Here is a 12811-nt window from a genome sequence, read left to right on the forward strand (position 1 = left end):
CTGTATGTTTATGTGTGTCTATATACACAGTTGACACTTGAACCACAAAGATTTGAACTGCTTGGATCCACTTGTTTGCAGGTTTTTTCCAAGAGTAAGTATTTCAGTACTATATGATCTGCAGTTGGTTGAATCCGCAGATATAGAGGAACCATGTATACAGAGGGCGGACGATGAGTTACACACAGATTTTCCACTACGCAGAGGGTTGGCACCCCTGAACCCCACATTGTTCAAGGGTCAACTGTATATGTGCTGTAGATGTGTGGTATTTTCTACCTCTGGATGGTATTGCTAAAATTAATTTGTAAAGGGCTCCGTTTAATTGGTTTAAAAACAAATGCTATATAAATTAAACAGTCTCAGAAATATGAAAACTAACTCAAATGTTTTTCAAGTTCACATGACCTAGGATAATCTTCAGTAAATAAAAGCTAGTTTAAGTTTGTTGGCTTAATTAAAATAGATATGTCTTTAGAGTTATCAACATTGAAAATAATGCAGACATACAATTTTATTCTACCTGGGTTTACTAGTGAAATAAGTTCATGTTATCTCCGTTACAAAATTTTTCAGCAAGAAAAATAACTTGGTATGATAAAATTTTCATGAGTAATCTAAACATAACTGTTAAGAACAAGTGATTTAAATAGATGTAAGTGGGTAAGCGTTTCCACTTTCCAGCAATAACTATGGTTATGGTATATCTACTTAAATAGTTTCCCCAAATCTTCTTGGTAACTTGAAACCTTAGAGTTTTGCTAAGTTAAATTAAATGATGAATAGTCACTGACTATCTAGATCATTTCCATATAAATACTGGAACATTAGTCCTGAACATAGGTTTATCTTTTAGCTTCTTATTACTGAGAAACTTGGGTTTATTAGTAGACATGGTTTTTTTTTTTTTTTTTTGCTACACTGGAAAATTTATTATGAGAAAGAATATACTTCTAGAAATTATGAAACGTATTTATAAATTTGCCAATCCACAGAATGCCCATATAAGAGACAGTTCACAATTTCTTACATCTTAGTTTTCACTATGAATTAAGGATGCATTCCTTATTTTCAATATTATCAATATATGTAATTAAAACTACTTAGAAAAAATAAGGGTGAAGGAAAACAACTGTGTATGAAAAGTAGGTAAGGAAAGTAAAATGACTGATTGTTCTAAAATGAGAAAGAGAAAAAAAATAGGACAAAATTGTAGAAACTTCGTGGAAAAGGAACCTTGGGAAACAAATTTTATGTGTAGTCAGGCTGGCTAAGATTAGAATGAATTTATTTAAGTTTAAAAAAATGAGTTTTAATATCAAAAGTACACTGGTACAAAATTAGAATTTGGTTTTCTCTGTTAAAATTACAAGGTTTTATTGGACTTTTAGTCTGCTTTTGATAATGGATTGTGAAATTTTCTTTATTTTTTAAGTAATCTGCCTGGACAGTGAAGATTTTGTGTCTTACCACAGCAACTTATTGTGCTTCACACTGTCTTTATCAGGTCTTTGAATGCTTGAGAAAACCCAATCTTCTCAATATTAAAAGAGCTAAGTTTTACTTACAACTATGTAACCTTCTGTATTTGCCTTTAACAGTATCTACTGTCACTATTAAATGGATATTTTTGACACACTTCCCCCAAATCAAATTCTAAGTGAAGTTTTTTGACTTCAAACTTTCTTTGGGATTTTCCAGAGGGCCCCTGGAACATCTCAAGAGATTTGTTCTGTCTCCTCATAAAAAGGAAGATGTTAAACTAAATAGGCTTATTTGATATGTTAAATTAAATGAGAAACTTTGTCAAATAGGTAACAATAAGTCTTCTCTATTTTGTATTTGTATATGTAATAAGTGTTCCAGAAATCGTATGAAATTCCTGGAATTCTTAAATGTTCTGCTAAAATGTTATCAGTCGTAATTCCAGTTACTATCTTAAAATATATATCACAGAAATAAATACACTTCCTTAGCAAATGAGTTCTCATCAGATCTTAACAGTGGGCATTTTAAAGTCTTTTATAATTTACAGGCAGTTATTGTTTTACTCTGATATTTTTGCAAAAGTGAGACTCATGGAAAGGACCTTACCAAGTGCTCCTGACCACTGACACTGCTGAAAAACTAGAAGGCACTGAACCTTGGGTACATATCTTACAGCTGAAGAAGGCTCCACCTGACATCTGCTCCTGGGCACACTCTGGAGACCTGCAAATCAAACTGACTAGGAAGAGAAGTAGCTGACATCAGTATAGACTGCTTCCACCCAAGATGCTGAATCAAGACTTCATACTTTAACTAAACATTAAAAATCCTTTCCTCTTCTCTTCCTTTCCTTTACTGTGGCATTGGCCTGGAACGACAACACCATCATATCTCCCAGGCCATTACTAAGGGGGATAACCTTTTAGACTGCTGGCTTTGCCATTAAAAACTCCAACCTGTCCATAATGCTAGAGACCCCCTGGTCCTTCCTGCGACCAATTTTTCTTCTATTCCTAATGTCCTGTAAACTACAATTGAACCCCCCTTAGAAGTCACTTAGAGGGTCTAACTTTTATGGCCAGGACATTCAGTGCCTTGTTTTTATTTTTCTCTGATTATAGCTGTACTTGCCCAACTAGACACAATACCTAGACAAACCACAGTACATTTGCACCCTGACGTTCTTATGATTATCTAAATCAGATCTTACCCCAATCATGAAAAGATCTTACCAGCTGCACCCATTTTTGCAAGGAATTTAGAACTCTTTATTTTGGGCTAGGAGATTTACTTTCCAAATACACTGAAAAACTAACTGACCCCTGGCTTGAATGGGCAAGTGCAACGATCCCTGGAAATGAATCCGTTAACAGTGCCACCTTCATGGGAATGATTTGTGCCCTGACATGATTAATCTTTGTCTGTGGTGATTATCATTCTCCTCGGGCTTATGCATGCCTAGATGGCTGGTACATAACGAGGCAATGCCTCTTAGGTTACCTAACTGTGCCCCTAACCGTCCACAATCAAACTGAGGCAGCTCATTGGTCAATTCCCCTGATTTACATTGTCAAGTTAGAAGGGACCTATCAGAAGGCTTCAGGACTTAGGATTCACTTCCTTTGGCAGGCACTTACTTCCCTGGTTAGGAGTGAGTACAAATGAGACTATGATCAGGAACCTTCCTTAACTCTTGAAAGTACTGCAGAATCCACTGCTAAAGCAATAGCTGCCCAAGAAAATTCCTTAGACTCTGACCAAGGTTGTTCTTGATAATGGGATAGCCCTTGATTATCTTTTAGCTGAACAATAAGGTGTCTGTGCTGCGTCCAATACCACCTGCTGCACTTGGATTATCACTTCCGGGGAAGCTGAAACTCAGCTACATAAAATCACTGAATAAACCACTTGGCTTTAAAAAGTGACTCCTTCAATGAGGTCTTTCTTGATGTATTTGATTTTGATTGGTTTGGGTCTTGGGGAGCATGGCTCTGAAGTGCACTCCAGACACTGGGAATTGTCTTGCTTACAATAATCATAGTAGTCTTCCTGGTACACTTTAAATGCACGTTTAAGTGCATGTTCATGGTCACTAATCACCAAGCAAGTAATACCCTAAGACTGAAATGTCAGAAAAGGGATGAAGAGAATCACCAACTTAAAAAGTGTAAACCTTAAGTCATGACCTGTGAATAGCACACAGAGAATCAGCAAAAACTGTGAGATCTTCAGAGCAGTAGCTGGGAGTGGCATTAATGCGTTAAATTTTGATCACATCTCTCAGGCTGAGTCTGATCAGAAGGGGAGAATTGTTAAAAAAAAAAAAAAAAAAAAAAAAAGAGACAACTGGCCCAAAATGGAGTCACTTGTGCTAAGCCCCACTTCACCAAACTGAAACTTACAATTTTAATATAGGTTCACCTGCCCCAAGAATGGAATCTTAAACCAGTCAATCTGGAATTACCTGATGAGCACTAGTGAGGTAATTTGCCTGATAGACCTCTGTCATCCCCTAAAGGAAGGTGACCTTGCCACAAACAATCAGCTCTTTGCTGGTACAACTTCCTTGTCCAGCCCCCTTCTGTCTATAAAAGTCTTTTGTTTTGTATAGTGCTTCAGAGTTCCTTTCTATTTGTTAGATGAGATGTTGCCCAATTCATAAATCACTGAATAAAGCCAGTAAGATCTTTAAAATTTACTCAATTGAATTTTGTTTCTTATTACTCTGAACAATACCTGGCATATAGGAAGTGTTTATAAGTATTTGTTGAAAAGTAAAATAAATTATATTTCAAACTTTAAAGAACTTTCATTATATGTATAAAATAAGCACTTTTGTTTGCCTCTTAAATACTACACTCATCTTTTTGTTTGTAATGTTTTTACTCACCTTTCCATTTAAAAACAATTTCCCTAAATCCTAATTAAACTTAGAGATTGTGCCACATCTTGATTCATTATGACCACCCCAAAGCAGATATAGAATGCTAAGTAAATTGCACGTTCATTTTATCTTTTCACTTAGAAAGCATACTTTTATATTTTTCAGTGCAAAATCTAGAATGTCCTATCACCACCCATGGATTAGGCTAAAGCAACCCCAGTCTATAGAGAGCTCTCCAAGTAGCACAAGAGAGGACGTGGCCTCTTTTCTCCCTCTTCTGTGACCAACAACCAAAGACTTCATTGCTGGCCTTTGTCCGGACTTTACCAGCCTGACTCATCTTAATAGTGTAAATGTGGACATGCTTTTATATGAATTTCCATATTAGAAAAGTCTGCTCACTTAACACAAAGCACCATTTCAATACAGACTTTCTTCCTTTCCTACTCAGCAGTGATCGAGAAGAAATGTGGAATATTATTCTTTCTCATTTTGAATAGAAACTACTAACATTTTAACAAATTGATTTTTGCTGAAAATAAGCATAATAAAGTGGGTTTTTTTAATTGAAAGTGAGGGATTCCCCTGCGTCAAAATATAAGAATTATTTAGTTTTCTCCAAGAAGATGAATAAAACTATGAACATAATGGTTGACTTATTGAGAAAGAAAAATATATTATACAAAGACCAGAAAACAGAGTGGGAGAGAAAGGTCTGTAATGGCTTGGCTGCTAAAGGACATTTTTACGCTCATGCCAGCACTAAGTGCTCTTCCCAATGAATAAACCATATGTCCATTTTTATATGCTTCCTTTCACTATGATTCTGCTACTTCACAATATTCCTTTTGTCCCAGTCCCTGCCTCATCTTCTGCCACCCCCAGCCTGGCTCCCCCATCCCTCACTTCACCTCCTTGGGCAAGCAGTATTTGTGCCCTAGCTACCAACTTGAACATCTGCTACCTGAAAAAAAGAAAAGCCACCTCACTGCCTAACATCCTTCAGGGCAAAAAGTTTGAAGGATTCAGCATCCTCAAAAAACAGACACAGAAGGGAAAAAAAAAAAAGAAGAAGAAGAAGCATATCTTTTCCAGCTCAGTAAATCCTATCTGTATAAAGATTAAATGAATAACACTTTTAAAAATTCTTCAATGCATGGAAATCCATGTTACCAACAACGTATTGTCTTTCTTTATGCATAGACAGAGACCCACACATTTTATTTCACATTTGCAAGTGTGTCTCTTTTTCAACATATTACCATATAGAAGAGATAGATCATATATATAACTCTAGAGAACAAAATGCGAGGTCCTCTCCCACTCTCTCTCTCTCTCTCTCTCTCTCTCTCCTCTCTATTTTTATGTCCCAAAACGCTTCCCCAGCTGAAGGATAAGAAAATATTTTCACTGAATTAAAGTGAGCCCTGTGTTAAAACAGCTTGCCTGAATCCAACCAGAGCCCTTCGGCCATGGCTCACGGGCCCAGCCGCTCCGCGGCATGTGGGATCTCCCCGGACCGGGGCACGAACCCACGTCCCCTGCATCGGCAGGCGGACTCTCAACCACTGCGCCACCAGGGAAGCCCCAGATCCCATTTCATTTCAACACTTGGTCAGCGGCTCTTCCTACTCCATTCACTTCTAGCAGCAGACTCGTCTCCAAACTGAATTCCCATCACCGTATACCTTTGCCCTCAAGCTTTTTACTAGTCTACTTCCTTGATATGTTTGCACTTAATTTGATTCCATCCTTCATGCTTTTTTCATTATTCTTAGTTCATCCACACCACATAAATTATCACTTTTGTTTTTTTCAGTTCCCCATGTGCCCCCTTCACACCAATTCCAAATAAATACTTCTGATTCTCATCCATTTCATCCAAATTAATTCAGATTCCCTCTCCTCATCCCTCATCTCCACTTCTACCTCCCCTCCTATCCTTTCTCTTTCTCATAGCACCTACTCTTCCCTCCATGCTTGTCTCTGCAGAAGGTTTTACGGGCAACATGCTTCTGGAGGGTGCAAGGCCATTGCTTCCTGTGCTGTTTTAGGAAAGTCATGCTCTACATTATTGCCAACTTCAATGGGCCAATGCCTGCATGTCCAATTTCACCCTCCATGAGTAATGTTCTTGTATCATCACCCCTACACTGAAATTATGGAAGTGAGGAAAGAAAAGCTTCTTGTTTTTTGGTGGCATTTAACCTTAAGTGGTTTATTTCTAGTTTACATAAAGCTGTTTTTGCACAAAATCACTGCTAATCAATATCATCGGCAATAGTCACAACTACAACCAACCCTATTACTATCCTTAATGAGCTCTTACCATCTGCCAAGTATTTTACATATGTTTACTCATTTAATCTTCAAAACAATCTTGGAGGTAAATTATCCCTATTTTACAGATGAGGAAACTGAGGCTCAGGGAAGATACATCATGTATCCAGGTCATAAATCTAGGAAGTTGTAGAGCCAGAATTCAAACCCAAGTCTCCCTGACTGCAAAGCCCTGCTCTTAACCACTCTGCAGTACTGCCTTTCTAGTAATGCATGTTGCCTTCTTGGGTAAACTCCCCACGGGGAGGATTCCTTCCACTTTAATCCGCTATACGGCAAGGGGTTGCAGGTGCTGGGAAACATAATGAGCTCCACCTTGATAATCACTCTGAACAGAAAACGCCCAAAAAACAAAGCACAAAATATGCATCACTCCTCAGAGTTATCCTTCTAACACATCCGTTGGAAAGAGGGGATAGGGAAAAGAAGAAAATGCTCTGGATTCACCCCCCAAAAAGACTCTCTGCTTCCCCAGAGCCGTCCAGTCTCCATACTAGGCAGGACATAGCCTGTCTCACGTCAGTCATGAAAAAATGTGCTCATAAGCATGAATTCCACACCCCCAACAAAGCTCAACCTTCTAGCCTCATCCTGCCTTCTCTGGTTTCCTGCGGGGAACAGGAGATGAGTCAGGGTTGAAGCCTGGGAGCACTGCAATGTCTTCTCGTTACTTTACTCATTGACTTGAGAAAGAAAGACATATAAATAAAATGATCTCCAGGACAATATCAGAGAGAGGAAAAAAAAAAAAGCTGAAAATAGTAGGAAGCTTTCGCCTTGATGTATGTGGACTGGAGGACTTGAACCCAATCTCCAATGGGAACCCTGAGTGGCACCTGAACCTGAGCCACAGGTTCAAAGTTACCTTAGGGGACCTTCCCCTGAACCAAGCAAGGGCAGAAGGGAAAGTCAGTTCGGAGTTAGAGGAGAGCATGCCTAAGTCCTGTGGCGTGAAGAAGCAACGTCCACGCTCATCCTCCCGTGGGAGTACCTTCCAGGTTCACGGTGGTGATGGCTTCTAGTCACACATTATGCACTCCTACCTCAGGGAAGCTCCTCTGTCCTGCACAAAGACATTTCACAGACCCCCTCCCCCCAGGAAAATTAAAGCTGAGAGGGGCCTTAAGATCCAGATTGTTTGGCAGATGTGGAAAATGAGGCCGCCAGTGAGGTAAAGCGATGTGCTCAAGGTCACAAAGCTAGTTAGTTATAGCATTGGAATAGAACCCAGGTTTTCCTGATTTTCCAGTCAATGAACTTTGCACTGTATACTTCCCTGGTGACACAGTCCACAAACCACCACAGGGTACCTGGAAGACAAGCAGTAAGCCCGAAAAGAACTCTCACCAACACATCTCCTAGCCTAGATCCAATCACCTATTTCTCCCTGACAACACTCTGATTCTGCTGTTTATACTTTCGGAGCTTTTCCCTGTCCAGCTGGTACTGTGCACGCAGTATGCAAAAACCATACCAGCAATACACTGTCAGGGACTCATTAAAAACGCCCCAATGACAGTAATTGCTCCGACGATGCTAACCCCAAGAAGAGACACCAGCTCTAAGCTTCCAACTCAAACCAGAGAACAAAGACCAGGATTCAAGGAATATGCTAATCTCACTCTTTTCTCTGCGGTTTCCCCCTCTTCCAAATTATCCCATTGCTCCCAAGATCAACATGATTCCTGGGAGTCACCACAGAAGTCTTGAGGAAAATATACAGTCCCCGACGGTCCCCAGTGCCCTTACCACACACATAGCAATGTAATCACTTTAGCAACTTCTCAGTAACAAGCTCATTAAAAAGCAATTCTGCCATCTCTCCATAAAGCATGCGCCAGAGAACAATGCAAAAAAGGAGATGCCAATTAATTATAGAATGATCACCTCTAATGAACTCTGAAACCCTCCTGCTGTTGGTGACTTTGATGAAAAATCAGGGATGCTGGAAAAAAGAGTGAATAGGGACACCTTGGCTACCTTGTTCAATTGTGAATTTCAAATGTACCTCCTCGGATTCCAGTGTTGATCCAAACTGCAAAATTACACTGATAAAACAATGAAAAGTGCCAGGAAAGTGACAAGGGCCCATATCACGTACGGTTGTGAGTCACACCACCAGAGCCCCTGTTCAGGCATCCTCAGTAGTGTCTGATTCTACACCTTGGTTGTAGAATTATTGCCTCTGAAAGTGTCTCCGAGCCAGTGAGTGACAAACCCATGTCCTGTGCTCAGGACACCTGGAGATCCTAAGGTAACGAGCGAGTCACCTGCTTCCCCACCCAGGCCCACCTGCCTCTCTACACCTCCTAGTTGGCACGGATGCCACTTCTCGGAACAGAGAGAAGCCCTTCCCACCATGAGGCTAAAGGAGGAAAAAGAAGAAACCACGTGCGGCCAACTTGTACCACTACCTGTGTGAGTCCTCTGGTGGGCCTTTAAGTGGGAGCTTTTTGTATAAACTTTCCGGCACCCGTTAAACTGACAGCGGTGAACCCTCTTCTTGTTTTCGGGGCATGCCTCAGCCCCTACCCCTCCTTGTTCACTGTCGCTCTGTCCACTCTTAACTGTCCCAGCTGCCGCCACGGCTGCCGCTGCTGTTGCCACCCCTCCCACCTTTACTGAGCTGAGTGCAGCCTTCTTGGCCACCAGTTTCAACGTCACTGTGCCATCCACGGCTGAGAGAGTCTGTGAGGTTTTGACCAGATGGCGGCTGAGCTCAGGGGACGAGGGGGGCGTTAATGAGGTCACTGCGTTGAGCTGGGCCTGGTTGACGGCTGTGTAGCTGTCTAGAGAAGAGCTGGTTGGCTGGAGGCTGAGGCAGGTCTCAGAGAGCAACTTGTCCCGAGAGAGCAAAATGTCCACTGCCGAGCTCTTCTCACAGATGGTCGCTTCCACAGGGAGCAGCAGGGGGTCTAAGCGCCGGAAACTTTCCTCAATGCACGGGGGAGGAGAAGCACGGAGGAAACAGTCCAAGTCCTCACCAAAGGTCTCCGAGATCCTCCTAGGCTCCGTCTGCAGGTAGCGTTCCAATTCAAGGCATGTCTGCAGAGGGGAAGGAGGGAGGGAGAGAAACAGCCATCAGAAGCAAAGAACACCACGAGACCACATGTTGACAGGCTGAGGAAGAAGATACAGGAAGGAACAGAGAATGTTTCATGGCTCGTATCTGAAATTGTCTTGTTGAAAGGTCTGACCTTGTTATTTTCTCCCTGGACACTTCTGAAGGGTTCACAAGGGTCACATGATATGAGTTCAACTACTATAGTGAATGGGGAACTAGAAGCCCAGAAGGGCTATCTCACACCATCAAGTTCCCTGAGAACATTTAATGTTAAAATAGTCTCATGCTCCACAATCCAATTCAGCAGGTGGGATGCTCTAAGCCTCCCTAGGAGTTCCCGCTCAAGCAAGAAGCAAATAGAATCAGACAAGGTTTTCATATTGAGATAAGACTCCCCACAGTCCAACTTAATTTTTCAAATAGACTTTAGTAAGTCACGAAAATAGGCCAATTTTCCAACTTGCCCTGAAGAATGAACCATGCCCACCCAAACTAAGTCATGAGCTGAACCAACAGCAAGCCCTGCCTTGGGAATGGATTCCCTAACCAGCAGGAATGGACACTGTTCTAAAGAACGCCTTGTATAAAACCTTTGATGCACATGACAAAACCCCCATTGTTTACAGCAAGTTATTCAAAATACAATTGCTACATACTGTGTGGCAAGGAGCCCGAGTCCCATTACAATAGTTTGACATCTCTGACTCCACGATAAAAATAAGTTTAGTCATAGCTATTTGAATTGTTAACGATAAGACACAATCTATTTCAATATAAAGTTTTCACCCGGTAAAGAAGTGAGGAAAAAGAAACCAAAGAAACAGAAACCTTCAGAGTTTCAACAAATCTTCATCCATGGTGCATGTAAGTCTTTGTAAGATAGGGGAAGCGCTTTTATGGCCAAAGCGGATTTCAAGTTTATAATCTAAAAGCTCTCCTCACTTAATCCTACTCTCCCAGAATCTGGTAGAAAACCATGGTGCTAACTTATATTATCAGTTCAATTTGCTCTAACTTCTGGGGCTTCAACAAAGAAACACTGATGGCAAATTTAAAATGTGACTAGCTCCTAATTTACTGCCTCTGTAGAGCTTCTATGTTTTCAACCAATGTTCTGATTCTAGGTTTTTATTCCGTTAAGAATCTATTTTAATGATATACCTAGTTGTGTTGTATCTGTCAAGGATTTTATTTTGGTGACATTTCAAAAGACTGGTTTTTAATCAGCCTTCTGGTAAAACTCTGCATTACTGAGTAAGAAAAGCAGATTTTTAACAATGAATCACCTTTGGGTCTCACTATTGATTTTTAATAGGATAAACTAATGAATGGTTCCAATCTTCATTCAACCCTCATGTCACAAGTGTTCACTCAACTACTGTGTTCACAGCAAGGTGCAAGGCTTTCTGTATGTTAGAAGGAGAAGACAGTGATAGACCCATGTGAGGTAGGTGCAGAATAAACAATTACAAGCTAAACATTGCATGAATTTATAAGCAAAGTGGTACCAAATAACATAACAATAAAGTATGTTGATAAGTTCTTAGGGGATGAGTGGACAATGAATTCTGTACTCTATATTATGGAGGTATTAATCAAGTAAAGCTTATTGGAAAAGTAAGTTTGATCCTATTTTGCTTATTGATTAAATAATAGCTCTTGCTGAGTAGCTCCCCACCACTTTATATCCGAAACAAGTACTACCACCTTCTCAGGTCTAGGAATTTGTCTTATCCTTATTTGCCCCTTTTCTGAATTCTATGCTTCAGAGATTTTCCCTTTCATTTTTCCATCTCATTGCTAAAAATTATCATTTACTTCTTTCCAATATTGAAACCCTCAGTGTTAGCCCCAGTCAATTCACTTCTGAATTATAAGATATTACCCCTGAAACCTCCCCTTTCCTTTTTAAACCATCATCTGCCAAGTACAGTGTCTGGTACCCATCAAGTACATAATGTCTATCAAACAAAGATAAAATCAACTTTGTACTATTATTTTGATCATTCTATTCTACTCCACTCTACAAAAGCCACCTGCTGACCCTAACCTGGACTAGGCTGAGGCTAGCAATCCTAGAAATGACCACTAATACATGTCTTCTAGAACATAATTGTAATGCTCCTTTAGCTTTGCCCAGAGCAGAACAAGACCATAGAGACACAGATATGTTTCAGATAGAAATCAGCTGAATCATGGGTTATAAGAGGTCCTTGAGGCAGTTCCCGGCCTCACACACAAGGATGATTTCACACCCACAGTCACCAGTGTCTGTGGATAGAGCTTTTGGATGTCATGTCATCTTACATATTTTTAGCTCAAAGAATCAAAAGTCACTAAGAAATTGTTGTGATTATTAGGAAGCTCAGATCTCTTCATACTCAGAGTTCTAAGGAACTGAGAGATTCTAAATGCATTTACACACTCTTCAGGGAGGATAAAAAATAACCTACCCAGGATGCCCTAGTTTGAATCCCAGAACACATGGATCACACTAATTATCTAAGGATGGAGATACTTCCCATCACTAAAATGTGGGAAAATCTGGACCACTTAAGAGAGGCTATCACTTGCAATCCTAATACAAGGCATTCTTATTCCATCTGAGAGTTAGAGAAGCATGAGTACCCATCATAATGTGCTGAGTAGCCCTCTGAAATCATTATAGAATATTTTTGTCCTGAGAAATCCACTTCTTGTAATATTTGCTGGCGATGAAGCTTAGATAGAAAAGAAGACTTTGTCAACCAGAAACTCATCAGGAGTGTTGGAGATTAAAACGTTAATGATGAGGAGGATTTCAATGTTAGATTATTTCCAAGCAAAAGAGACAGTTTAGGGCTTCCCTGGTGGCGCAGTGGTTGAGAGTCCACCTGCCGATGCAGGGGACACGGGTTCGTGCCCCAGTCTGGGAGGATCCCACACGCCGCAAAGTGGATGGGCCTGTGAGCCATGGCCGCTGAGCCTGCGCGTCTGGAGCCTGTGCTCTGCAGCGGGAGAGGCCACGGCAGTGAGAGGCCCACGTACCACAAAAA

The 12811-nt window shown here is 40.7% G+C and overlaps 1 protein-coding gene across 4 annotated transcripts in view; it reads right to left on the reverse strand.

The window, feature by feature from the left end:
• The window catches only part of KLF7 (KLF transcription factor 7), a 338268-nt gene that overhangs the window by 60951 nt on the left and 264506 nt on the right, over positions 1 to 12811 (reverse strand). For 2 of the 4 annotated variants that reach the window (XM_081242674.1, XM_081242676.1), the window contains one exon: positions 9127 to 9757. In XM_081242674.1, the coding sequence (XP_081098800.1) occupies positions 9127 to 9757 (631 nt within the window). Of the gene's footprint in view, positions 1 to 9123; positions 9758 to 12811 lie in introns of all 4 variants that reach the window. The other 2 variants (XM_081242675.1, XM_081242677.1) reach the window with 2 other exon arrangements.

This window comes from Mesoplodon bidens (assembly GCF_964165515.1).
Source record: "Mesoplodon bidens genome assembly, chromosome: 8".
Taxonomy (NCBI): Eukaryota; Metazoa; Chordata; class Mammalia; order Artiodactyla; family Ziphiidae; genus Mesoplodon; species Mesoplodon bidens.